At 45.3% G+C, this 13,651-nt stretch overlaps 1 protein-coding gene across 8 annotated transcripts in view; it reads right to left on the bottom strand.

Moving 5' to 3' along the window:
* KIAA1217 (KIAA1217 ortholog) overlaps nucleotides 1–13,651 on the bottom strand; it is a 508,152-nt gene that overhangs the window by 340,767 nt on the left and 153,734 nt on the right. Inside the window, exon 1 of one of the 8 annotated variants that reach the window (XM_008974851.4) lies at nucleotides 27–1,487. The exons of 4 other annotated variants lie outside the window; for them this stretch is intronic. In XM_008974851.4, coding sequence (XP_008973099.2) covers nucleotides 27–96 — 70 coding nt within the window. In that variant the 5' untranslated portion in view covers nucleotides 97–1,487. Of the gene's footprint in view, nucleotides 1–26; nucleotides 1,488–13,651 lie in introns of those variants that run through there. 3 more of the 8 variants (XM_003821400.5, XM_034930118.3, XM_008974855.6) reach the window with 3 other exon arrangements.

Below are 13,651 nucleotides of genomic sequence, written 5' to 3'. Positions count from 1 at the left end.
CATCTTTGAATGGGTCTGTTACTTACCCTGCATCTGTCTTCTGTCTGCTGAGTAAGGAAGGCACGGCTCACATTTCTGGCTTTCATTTTCTTCCATTGTCTCTGCCTGCCGCAAAAGCTCCTCGCTCTCTGGAAACTTCAGAGCGCAGTTCTAAAAGCTCCCAGAAAGCGCCTGGGAGGGGGCCCGGGGCTGGGGAGGAGGGGACGGTGCGAAACCCCACCCCAAACTATTTTCCACTCCGGTGCAAAGTCTCCCTCGCCCGAGAAAACTGCATTCCAGCGCGGGGCCTCTTGGATCTCCCCTGCCCCTGGCCCTCCGTCCCTAGGTCTGTCCGTCCGTCCGTCCGTCCGTCCGTCCTCAGGCGCGCTCTCCGGGGACTAGGGGCTGGGCTCTGCCAGGGCAGGGCGATGCGGGGGTGTTGGGGGGAGGCCTCAACAGGTGACGGCCTCTCCTACCCACAACTGGGCCTGCCTGGTTCCACTGCTGCAAACCACCGAGGCTCTGCAGCCGAGGAAGGAAAACATTTCACACATGATTAAGGCCGGGAGCCTTCGCTGGGAGCCAGTGCCCTCATCTCTTTAATCTCAGAGGCAGAGTGAGCCTCCCAAATCGGGTGATCCACATATTAAAAAACAGCAACCTGTTGAACCTCCCAAATTTCAGTGAACTCCCTTAAAAAAAAAATCCCAAACAATTTGAAAGAAAGAATATATGCTGGGTGTTGTAAGTAAGCACTTTCCGGCACTAACTTTTTAGGGCCCGATTAACATCTATGAAGAGGTATAGCGTCATTTGCACACAGTCGATTTCAATCACTTAATCTGGACTTTTTAAAAAAAAGTTTCTACGTACTTGCTCACTTTCTCAGACTCCTCCCTCCCCCAACACACTTACACACACACACACACACACACACACCCAGCCCTTAATCACAAATCTGAAAGGTAAACTAGTAAAGTCAATCTTCTGAAGCTCTCCCAGTTAACGACTCCAAAAATCTGAAAGACAGTGAAAATGCTTTTCTTTGGACAGGCAGAGTTACAACCAACATACTTCTCCTTTTAAACCACCTACAAATATTTATTTTGTTCTTTACCCAGTCCTTGAAAAACTGGCAGAGTTCCCAGAGAGTGAAAATAGGAGGCATGATGTCCGAAAAAAAAAAAAAAAAAAAAAAAAGAGGATGGGAAAATAATTTAGGCAACATTAGCTCTGCGATGTCAGATATCTCAGAGTAACACAGTAGCTAGGAGGAAGAGCGCGATTTTGTAACCTGTAGTAGCCCCGTCACAGGAGGGTAAAAAAGGACAATGGTTAGTCTGGTGACCATACCTTGCCCCAGTTTACAGGGCATTCCAGCAAGGTTTGAGGTTGATTTAGATCAAGAATGTGTGCAGAACAATGGCCAGCCTATGTTCCAGATTGTGACCTCGAGTGACCTGTGTTTTGGCAGTGGGGGTGACGTATTTTGGCCATTTAAGACATAAGGATGTGGAAGCACCTAACAGACAAAGGATGTAGGCCAAAAGGAAAGGAGACATACCAGGAAGTGAGTTACACTCACGTCAGGAGGGGAAGAAGAGAGCCCCTCAATTCTTAACGGGATTTTTCTTGAAATCCAAGAAGACACGGTGAATCTTTCAAAAAATTAAAGCAGTGCCTCGGCAGCCTGAATAGAGGCAGTGGGGTTTGCAGGGCAGATAACTTAAGGTCTCTATGACTTTGCAACAGAATTACCTGGCAATCTTGCTTTAAGGAGGAACTAATCTTACACAGTTTCTGTCCTGGTGGCCCCTGGGCAAAGGCCAGATGAATCTAGTTTTAACCTTATTATTTCCTTAGGTGCAAAATGTTCATGAAGGAGGGCCCTGCTGTGTTCAGCCTTTCAGGTCCAGATCATCCTGATTCTTGTATACTGTTGTGTATTTGTCTTTAAAGTATTAATGCTAGGAAGAGTGGGGAGGAGGGCGGGAGAAAAGTGTGTGTGTGTGTGTGTGTGTGTGTGTGAGAGAGAGAGAGAGAGAGAGAAACACTGTAGCAGCAGATGCAGCAGCCCAAATCAGATGTCCCGCAGCCTTTGGTTGTGACCCCAATCCCCTTGCTCTGGTGTCCAGAGAGCCCGTGCTTAACAGCTCCTACCTGTCATTTGGTGTAGCACAAAGGCAAAAACCCCAGGATGAAGGAGGCAGCAGAGGGCTGCCACGGCAGTTGGCAGCCACAAACAGCACCCTGCCCCAGGGCCCTCCTGGCTAGCTCAACCCAGGCAGAAAAGATCCATTGGCAGATGCTGATTAAGATTTCCTGGGGGCTGTTTGGAAGGTGTCAGAGCAGTCTTTCAGGCCTCTGCTGACCCCTAGATGGACAAAAATAGGGAAATGTCTCCCACCAGGTCTGAACTACCATTTTCCAGGCAGCCCAAGGAACCCCCTTGGTCAGCCGACCTTGTGTTCCAGCTGCTAGGACCCTCCCCTCCCCCATATGGGCCAAGCCCACTGCCCTCTCTGCTGATATTCCCGGAAACAAAACTCTGTGATATGCACAACAGAAAAAGGCATTGGGGGAAGAGAATTAACATGAATCATTAAGGATCATGAAACCTAGACATGTATTTATGATAAAATAATGTTCTTTTGAATGATCAAACTTTCTGACCATTCTATAGGGAAAAGCTTCTATTGGATTACTTACTGGCCTTTTGTTCCTCCTTAATAAGAGGAACTGAAAACAATTTGAGAAGGCACTCTATTTGCCCTTGCACCGACTATTCCATATCTTTCTCCAAAGCACAGAGACCTTCCTAACATTTAGCACTGATTGTCAGTGTCTCTGGAAAACAGTAGCTGTATTCTGCAATCTATATAAACCTGGTAACTCCGATCTTCATGAAAATACTCTTATTGTCACTGCTGTTACTGTGGAGATGTTCTTCTTTCTGGAAGAAACACTATTTGAACTAGAAGTAGGTGTATTTCTTTCTGGTTTAATTTAATTTCTGGGCTTAAAAATTGCTATTACATTGCAATCTGCCTACTGCTATACTTTGAAATTTGCTGTGAAAGGCATAAGGAAAGCGGGAAGAACTTGAAATCTGATTTTCCTCCAGTCACATAAAGAACTGGAATAATAATAATACCAGGAGGCTAAGTTTTCAACTCCGTTTCTGTTAACAGGGAAAGGTGCAAGACTATTTCTTGGTTAGTGGTTCCATATGTTGCAATTCATGACTCAAAATGAGCTACCACATAAAACAAATGTCATTTAAAAGGAAAGACAAGTGATGAGATAAAAGAGTGCTGTAAAGACAAGTGGTGATTTTGCAGTCATAGCTAACCCGTTACAGAACTGGACCATTATTGGTGTTGATAACGCAACGTAAATGGCATCCACCACGAAGAGAATTAATCACAAAAATCGTAAACAATTGCATATGATTTCTCAGCAGGCCAATTATAGGGTTGTGGAAAGCATGTCAACTTCCTTCATGTAAATTTTTCTTTTTTTCCTTCCTTCTTTCTTTCTTTTTTTTTTTTTTTTTTTTGAGACAGCGTCTTGCTCTGTCACCCAGGCTGGAGTGCAGTGGCATGATCTCAGCTCACTGCAACCTCCACCTTCTGGGTTCAGGTGATTATCCTGCCTCAGCCTCCCGAGTAGCTGGGACTACAGGCACATGCCACCATGCCTGGCTAATTTTTTGTATTTTTAGTAGAGATGGGGTTTCACTGTGTTAGTCAGAATGGTCTCGATCTCCTGACCTTGTGATCTGCCCGCATCGGGCTCCCAAAGTGCTGGGACTACAAGCGTGAGCCACTGCGCCCGGCATTTTTTCCTTTTTTTTGAGATGGAGTTTTGCTCTTGTCGCCCAAGCTGGAGTGCAATGGCGCGATCTTGGCTCACTGCAATCTCTGCCTCGAGGGTTCAAGCAATTGTCCCGCTTCAGCATCCTGAGTAGCTGGGATTACAGGCATGCGCCACCACGCCTGGCTTTTTTTCTTTTTCTTTTTTTTTTGTATTTTTAGTAGAGACGGGGTTTCACCACATTGGCCAGGCTGGTCTCGAACTCCTGACCGCACGTAATTCGCCCACCTCGGCTTCCCAAAGTAATCACGCTGGGATTACAGGCGTGAGCCACTGTGCCCGGCCTATGTAAGTTTTTCAACAGAGAAATCATTGCAAGAACCAAGAGTAAGTGGAATTGCCCTGATACATATTTAATATTTTTTCACTTTAAATCCTATTAAGAACCAGATAGTTGAAAATGACTTGACATCAGGACACAAAAGAAATAATTAATGCTTGCTGAAGTCCTTAAAATGTACTTTTCAAAGGCATTCATAACTGTGAGAGTCAATTAAAACAAAGTGAAAAACAAAGAAGTCAACAAAAGTGTTTCAACCAGAGGCCTCGTGTTTGATGTGTTCCACATTAACTGTTTCTAAAAGACAGGCTGCTATGGTATGAGGCCCTGTAAGTCAGAAATAAAGGATTTTTAACAACTGGGATAACATTTGCTTAAATGGATGATCTGGCGCATGTGAAATGTGGGCTCTCCAATCCTAGTTTTGACAGCAATGTGTCAGGTGGTTAGGGTGACCTTATACTTAGTATAAACCAGCATTTGTGAGAGGGAAAGTAGACACTATTAATAATTACAACTGGACAATAAGACACCACGACTGTCCCTGGCAAACCAGCACAGATGGCCACCTATGTGTGATCCCAAGATAAGCCCTCTGGGCGCCTTAGGTTTCCAAATGTGAGGGGAACATAATGATACTGTTTGAGTTTCCCAACAAAGACCCTATAAAAGAATCTGAAACAATAATTAAAAAATAATTAATCTTAAACAATAATTAGAGCAAAGGTGTGAGCCTCACACGGACTGTATTACAAGCCCCACTAACAAACAATTTCACAAATTCCATAGTATAATACATTTCTATATGACTCATAGATCAAAACAGAATTTTCCCTTCTGCGTTAAGAGCAACAATTTCACCAGGTAACCTCCAGCATTCTCTCCAGAGGGTAACCAATCTTCCCTTACTTAAAGTCCTTAAAATTCCAGTGGCTCCAAGGAGATCCTGCCAGACAATAAGTGAGGTGCCCAGGAGCCCCTCGCCACCCACCAACACTCAAGTCTCCCTATGAAATGTCTTGGAACTCTCCTGCTACTCCACACAAATTCCTCATGTGGTCATATAATGTGAAACTACACATAGATCCAATGTGTTAATACTTTAAGCATATTTGCTTTCTTTTTAAGAGAACCCATTGATGTTGGTTTTTATTATGGTTTCTTTTATCTATTTTAAGTTGGAAGATAGATGCTGGGCAGCAAAGACCCCGTGTGCACAGCACTGTGGCCAGAGCTGGCATCTGTGCAGCATACCGTCTTGAAAGCCCCGCTCAGCTCTGCCCTCTGGTCACTGCAGACAAAGTCTGGATTCCAGGTGGCAACTTATAAGTGAAAAGTGTAACATGTATCTGCTCACCCCTTTTATCCCAGAGGGAGCAAAACCATGGCATATTTCCCAGAGTTCCTGAAGGGCCAGGGTGGAATCCACGAGAATATGAGAGCTTCTACAGATACAAGCACCTGGGTTGCTACCTTGCTTTACCCACTGTGCCTCATTATCAACCCTTTCAATAGAGTATTTGGGGGAAAGAGACTCTCCTGGCTTATTTTCTGCCCTTGAGCTTCTCCTCTGCCATTTCTCAAAGCTGCGGTGACCTGTGGAGGTGGGGGTTGGGGGGTAGGGGGAGCAAGAAGGAAGGGGAACCAATCAAGTTGCCAAAACTAGGATCATGGAGTACACTTCTCCCTGTTTCCCCCACCAACATCCCCCAACTTTGCTGCTGAACAAACTGACTCCTGGAGCATTCTCGAATGTGTGGCTGTCATCTCTCCCATCTTTCTCGTCTCCAGGGTCCTGTTCAGCCTTTGCTCTGTTATACTTGATGAATACCTTAGGATCTTTTATCCTCTTTTTTCACTACTGAAGTCCAAGGCAATTGTCCAAGGTGACCCCTCAATCATCAATATTATTTTTATCATTTTGCTAGATGGAAATGAAGAATAAAAGGGGAGGTATCTCTCTTCTTCTTCTTTCTTTTTTTTTTTGACAAGTTTTTACTCCACCACCCAGGCTAGATTGCAGTGGTATGATCACAGCTCACTGCTTCAACTTCTTGGGCTCAATCAATCCTCTACCCTCAGCCTCCCAAGTAGCTGGGACTACAGGCACACTCCACCATGCCTGGCTAATTTTATATTTTTTTGTAGACATTAGGTCTCACTATGTTGCTCAGGCTGGTCTTGAACTCCTGGGCTCAAACAATCCTCCAGCCCTGGCCTCACAAAGTGTTGAGATTACTGTCATGAGCCACTGCACCTGGCCCGGTATACCTATTTTCTAAAATTCCTCTTCTTTCAACTATAGAATTGGGTCTGGTATTATTTGGGGGGCATTGCTGTAAGAGCCCTAAGGCATCATGCAGTTCAGCCATAGATATTTATCAAAGTCTCCCTGCAGCTGGGCGCCTGCTCTAGTCACTGAGACCTCTAGTCTGTAAGCTAAGACTGTGATGCCAGGGACCTCCCTGGGGGGCAGGGCTTCCAGGAGGATGAGGCCAAAGATGGAAACTACCCTCAGAGCAGAGGAGGCGTGGAGCTGCTAGGATAGGGGAAAGCGCCTGTGAGGGGAGCTTGGGAGCAAGGGTGCAACCAGAGCATAGCCTTTGGGCAACGGTGCTCATGAAGGCTTGGGGGCCATGGTGCAGCCCAGGGTGGACGGTGGAGGCTCAGAGAACAGGGCCCTGGAGGTCACCCTGATGCAGGAGAAGGAGAAGGCTGTGACTGGTGTCTTGGAGTCCTGGCAGGGATTGCCTGTGCCCAGGGAGTTTCCTGACCGCTCTCTCCCCTGAGATTTGCTCTCCTCTCCCCCTACCTTTGGAATTCAGAGCTCCTCATCTTCCCTCCCAGGGCCAGCGAAACAAGTGAATTGCCCTGATCACTTTGATCACCTCTACTGGCTTCTCTGCCAAATAAACACTGAAATTGACTTTGTTTCAACAACGCAGCTAGTTTTGTTTTGTTTTTGTTCCACTTTGTCATCAGTTCTCAGCCTCCGGTTGAGTGATGGCCATAGGCTTTAAGAGAAACAGAGACACACATGTCACAGAATGAAAGGCGCAGTGCAAATACATTCACCTTTCCATGTCACCCCCGGGAGGCTGACAGTCCTGCAGCCACACCTGGAGCTGAGGGGGTCACCCAGCACCCGGGGCTGGGCCGCCTGCCTGCGCGCAGCCTGCACTCCCTCGGGGGTCTCAGAACACCAGGAAGAATTGGGAATGGGGTGCTGGATAGGAGGATCAGGGGTGATCAGGAGGTTGGGGGCGCTCGAGAGGGGTGTCCAGAGACTCAAAGGGCTCACTGTAGCCCCTGCTTTGCCCTGAGCCATGCCTCCAACTTCTTCAAGTGCCTCACCCTCGAGTTTATAGAATTCTTGAAAGCCAGTCACGTGCTTCAGAAGTTAAGTATTTTTACAGTGATTTTATTTTTCTCTCCCCACCTCAGTCCACAGAATTGAAGGTGGGGCGGAAGCAGAGGCGCGGTAGGGCAGGGAGGGGACTTCTGTTCCTTGCAGATGGAAAAACAGTTTTAATACAGAAGGACTAATTTCTGGAGCCAAGTGGGTAGAGGGGGTGCTGGAATGCAGGAGGCAGAGGAAGCCCTCCAGGATTTACAAAGTATTGATGGCTAAGCTTCTCTGCCCTAAGCCGAAGTGCATTTTGTGTTTCTCCCCAGGGCTGCTAGAGCTTAACATTCTTCATTTCCCAGATGACATCGTTTTGCTTTGTAAACACCCCCCTTTTGCAAACTTTACAATCTCTGAACTGGACAGTATTGAGTGGGATAAAATATTTAATGACTGGTTGGGGCCAGGGTTTCCATAACACTATATTAGGAGCCTAATTCGTGTAACGCTTGAGTTCATAAAAGTAAAAAAGTGCAACGAATTTTTTTGTTTTTTGAGATGGAGTTTTGCTCTGTCACCCAAGCTGGAGCACAGTCTTGGGAACTTGGCTCACTGCAACCTCTGCCTCCTGGGTTCAAGCAATTCTCCTGCCTCATCCTCCGTGGTAGCTGGGATTACAGGTGCGTGCCGCCACGTCTGGCTAATTTTTGTATTTTTGGTACAGACAGGGTTTCACCATGTTGGCCAGACTGGTCTCGAACGCCTGACCTCAGGTGATCTACCCACCTCAGCCCCCTAAAGTGCCAGAATTACAGGTGTGAGCCATGGCACCCAGCTGCTGCAATGATTTTTAAAATTGTTTCTGCTTGCCCCCTACTGCCACCTCTCATCTGCACATACCTTCACCCAACATGTTCAGCAGCAGCACTGATACAAACTGGTGTGGAAAATGGACTACAGGACCTGATGATATTCCCAGGCTCACTCTGCTCACAGGCCCCTTCTGAGAAGGCAGCTGGGGATGCTTCCTTTCATCACCCCCAAGCTTGACTGGTGCAATCAGTAGGCTCAGCTGGAAGAGCTCAGATGCTCCCCGGGTTGGACAAGGGACAAAGAGATCCAGTCAGATTTCCCCTCTTCTCCTTTACAGAATTCGAATATGAAATATATAGCGAAGGGATACAGGTGGCGTCACCAAACATCCCAGTTCACCTGTGACTTTGGGTGTGGCCTGGTGCTAAAACTGGAAAAGTCCCAGGAAAACTGGGTTGAGTTGGTCACCCCAGATGCAGGCAGTATGGCAGGCGAAAGCTGAGGTGCACAAAGACAGCAAGCATAGCCAGGTGGTGCAGTGGCACAGTGGCTCAGTGGCATGGTGGCTTGGTGACTCATGTCTGTAGTCTTAGCTACATGGGAGGCTGAGGCGGGAGGATCACTTCAGCCCAGAAGTTTGAGGCCAGCCCAGGCAACACAGCGAGACCTCATCTTTACAAAAATATTTTCAGAAAATTAGCTGGAAGCCCGGGAGTTTGAGAGTGCAGTGAGCTGATAGCTCCACTGCACTCTAGCCTAGGAAACAGCGAGGCCCCATCTCTTAAAAAAAAAAAAAAATTAAAAAATAATGAGAAAAGTGACAGCAAGCAAAAGCCATGAGGCAACACAAACCAAAGAAAGAGAGAAAAGGAGAAAGAGAGAGATCAGCAGAGCAGACCGCGTAGCAGCAGGGGGTAGAGAAGGAAGCAGGAGTGGAGACATTGAAGCCTGGGCAGGGGTGCATGGGGGGGAAGGACAGTGTACTGTGGGTTTCCCAGAGTTTCTGTCAGCCTGATGCCACTACTGCTGTATCCTAAATGTTATCCTAAAATATATATATAAATATATAAATAAAAATATATAAAATGTCTCCTAAATGCTGCTCAGGAGGCTTGGGAAAGCCATTTCCTGTTTTTCCTTACTGCCAAATATAAATAATAACCCAAGGTTATTAGGTTATTAGTATGTCTATTTCTTGTCACCTGAGCCAGTCATAATCTATGAAAATCAGGACATTCACGTGGTCAGTTTACAGAATCACTTATGAAATAAAATAAATAATAAACACAGTTTGATTCATCTTTAAAAACAGACACAGACACACACAGCTTTGTCTTATCTTTTCAAAGGTTTCAATTCCATAGTTAAAAATTGCCATTGGTTGCACATAAAACAGTCAACTGTAGGCTGAATTTGGGGAAAGAATAAAACGTGAAGAAAAGGAAACAGTGAAAATTACTTTGTTTCCCAAACTTCAACAATTTCTCTTCGGCTATAGTTTGAATGTCTGTCCCCGCCACAGCTCATGTTGAAACTTAATCACTAATGTGTGGCAATGTGGAAAGGTGGGGTCTTTAAGAGGTAATTGGGTGAAATTCTTACCATTTATATTAGTATTAACTTTATACTGACTTGCTTAAAATATTAAGCTTCCTGTCATCTATATTATTGTTAGATTCTGGGTTTGATAAAACAGTTGCATATTTTCTTACATCCTGTATAGTAAATATATAACTATTAAAATGTAAAATGTTTTGTTTATTTAATTCTTTTCTATTTTGAGAAAGGGTCTTTCTCTGTCACCCAGGCTGGGGTGCAGTGGTGCAATCACAGCTCACTGCAGCCCCAAACTCCTCCAAACTCCTGGGCTCAAGTGATCCTCCCAACTCAGCCTCCTGAGTATCTGGGACTACAGGTGCACACCACCATGTCTGGCTAATTTTCTACAAATTTTTTATAGAAATGGATTCTCACTATATTGCCCAAACTGGTCTTGAATTCCTTGTCTCACCTGGTCTTTCCACCTCAGCCTCCCATAGTGCTGGGATTGCAGGCGTGAGCCACCACACCTGGCTTGTTCATGTAATACTGAACATTGCCTCCTAAGGCCTAGTAGTTCGGAGAGTACTGCTTTAGGCCAAAGATGATCAATTCATCCATCTCGTCACTCACTCACACCTTCAGTTTTTCAAAAAACTATTAAGCCCCAGTTTGCCAGTGGTGGAGGCCAAGGATGTTGACATTGATCAGAGAAGCCGTAAATTTTTGAACATTTGTCACACTTTCTTTGCTTATATGTGAGCCTCTTTCATGAGATTTATGAGGTCACCAAGAAGTAAGACTAGCTTTATTGTCTCTGAATCCCTACTTCCTACCACAGCCCTAGGCACACACGGATCCTGAGTAAATGCTTTTTTTTTTTTTTTTTTTTGAGATAAGAGCAGTGGCACGATCTTGGCTCACTGCAACCTCTGCCTCTCGGGTTCAAGCAATTCTCCTGCCTCAGCCATCCAAATAGCTGGGATTATAGGCCTGCACCACCACGCCTGGCTAATTTTTGTATTTTTAGTACAGATGGAGTTTTGCCATGTTGGCCAGGCTGGTCTCAAACTCCTGACCTCAGGTCATCCACCCGCCTCAGCCTCCCAGAATGCTGGGATTACAGGCATGAGCCACCACGCCCACCCAGTATCCCAAACATTTCCATTTTATGTTGAGGTCAGAATCCGATTAATGAAACCCTGAACACCAAAGAGAATTAGCTGAAGAATTCTCTGTAGCTGAGAAGTGGGGAAGAGAAGGGCAGTAAACCTCTGGAACCGGACAGAAATATTACCCGCTGATAATGGGACTCTTTAAAACAACACAGACTCATCACATGTTTTGAATAATGGCATTCGGTCACATCAGGGTTACCTGGTTTACCAAGGAGAAAACTCATAAGCAACACAGCACAGAGGTGGATGCATATGTTTGGATATTCACTCAATAGGCTCACAGACCAATTCAGAGCACCTGCAAAACCCCAGGAGGGATGTGATAGGAAAGATGATGGAATGATGGTGGATGTGGCAGGACAACTATCCGTCCCACGCATTCCGCGCACCAGGACAGGTGTCAGGTCCACGCATTTCATGCACAAAAAGCTTGAACTATGTCCTGCAAGCACCATGGAGTCATGAACAAGACAATAGCAGACTAAGGACATGATCAGATTTGTGTTTGAGATAAATCTGTGTGGAGAATGGATTTGAGAGAAGCAGGAAAAGAGATTACAATAAAGTTTCTGTTACAGTAATTCAGGAAAAAATATGTGAGATTTGAAACTAAGGGAATTATAAAGATAAAAAGAAGGCAAAGCTTTGAGAAATACTCAGGAAGTAAAATTGGCAGGATGTAGAAATTAAATTGCACATAGGGTAGTGGAAGTTGGGAGATGCTCCAGACTGCTGAACAAACTCAGGTTATGTTTCAACATTCCGCCTCAGTTCTTTTCCCTGATTGACTTTGGTCAGTGCTACCACAAATAGGCCCAACCCAACTATTTCCAAAACAAGTTCACTGCTCTAATAGGTTTCTGTTGGTACATTCTTTCAATGTCAGCAAGTCAGCATTGCACGTTCTAGAAACAGGGATGAAAATCCAACATTCTGCCAACACCATCTTTTTTTCATAAGTCAGAAATGGCTCCAGGCACATCACATGGCATTAATTTTGTACTATATGCAACTCTGATTGATTACTGGGTGCCGAATTATAAATAGTTGTCAAGAAGTCTAATGACCATTTATCAAAAAAGATGCTGAAACCGTGTATATATGAGTTATAAAGAAAGGATGTGGCAGGGATATTAACTAAAAGGGCATTGGTTATATAGATCCCCTCACAGTTCTCAAATTTCTGCCTGTGCCTAGCTGTGTGTTCAGTTTGCTTTGGGTACAATTTCTAGAACTCTGTGCAAACTCTTTCGTTTAACTCCAAATCGTAGTGAAGGATGTGAAGTGTAATGATGCTTAGCACCTGGCACGGTGCCTGGCATATAGTAGGCACTCCAGAAATATTTGTTGGGTAAATGAGTGTAAATAAAGGCAACCAACTCTAGGCAGATTCAATCCCCAGGGTGTGAAGCCAGATTTTCCCCTATTAGCCCAGGAGCCCCATAAAATAGCTGGAGGCTACAGGGGAGCAGCGCAGCATCTGCACCTCGGCCCTGTCTCTACGCACCGCTCAGACTGGTTTTGGGGCTTAGATATGCCTGGACCTTCACCTTCCTATGTATTTTGTTATTACTTCACTTACTGCAGAGTTAGTGCAATGGAGAAGTCCAGGGGGATGCAACTGTCACCAGCAGGAACGCAAACCCCTGTTTAGGCATATGGTCACTAGGGGGCGAGAGAGTCAAAAGGCTGCATATGAACGTCAGCCTTGCCCTCTTCAAGGTGTAAACTTTTTCCTGAATTTCCAATGAAAGCATTCTTGGATTTCTTCTCCCTAATCATCCCCGATACTTGGTACAGCAAGAATCAGTAATCATAGTAATATTTTACCCCCAAGCAATTGTAAACATCCACTTTTGGCAATGCTTTTTGTTTTCTAATAAAAAAGTAAACATGAAAACAGAAATCAGGAAAATTTCCCAAGATTGATTACTGGTTTGAGCTGCCTCCTATGCAATTGCCTGGAAGCTGTGAGGCCCGAATGTGCTCCTTCCAGGCACTGTGACCAGAGACACTGCGCGTTGGGTGGGGTTGCCAGGGAAAACACAGGATGCCTAATTAATTCAAATCTCAGGTAACAATAAAGCCTTTAATGTAAGTATGCTCCAACTTGTGAGGGCAGTGTGTGTGTGTGTGTGTGTGTGTGTGTGTGTTTTGAGACAGGGTCTCACTCTGTCACCCCAGCTGGAGTGCAGTGGTGCAATCATACCTTGCTGCAGCCTTGAACTTCTGGGTTCAAGCAGTCCTCCTGCCTCAGCCTCCCACTAGCTGGAACTACAGGTGCACACCACCACACCTGGCTAATTATGTAAAAAAAAATTTCTGTAGACATGGAATCTTGCTGTGCTGCCCAGAATAGTCTCAAACTGTGGCCTCAAGCGATCCTCCTGCCTCAGCTTCCCACAGTGCTGGGATTACAGGCGTGAGCCACTGCTCCCAGCCAATACATATTTTTTCAACGATATAATCAGCAAAGCCCTAGTTCTTTGTAAAAACTAACAAAAACCAAAGCAAAACCTTTCCTAAGTTCCCTTTCTTAGCACATTTCACCTAAAAGATTTGCTCCTCAGTGGCTCTCCCCGGAGCCACTTCCTTTCCTGGCTGATTAAAAACAATTCTCATTCAGTATCTCGCTATCAT

Source organism: Pan paniscus, chromosome 8 (assembly GCF_029289425.2).
Source record: "Pan paniscus chromosome 8, NHGRI_mPanPan1-v2.0_pri, whole genome shotgun sequence".
NCBI classification, from domain to species: domain Eukaryota; kingdom Metazoa; phylum Chordata; class Mammalia; order Primates; family Hominidae; genus Pan; species Pan paniscus.
This window is presented reverse-complemented; position numbering and strand designations above follow the sequence as displayed.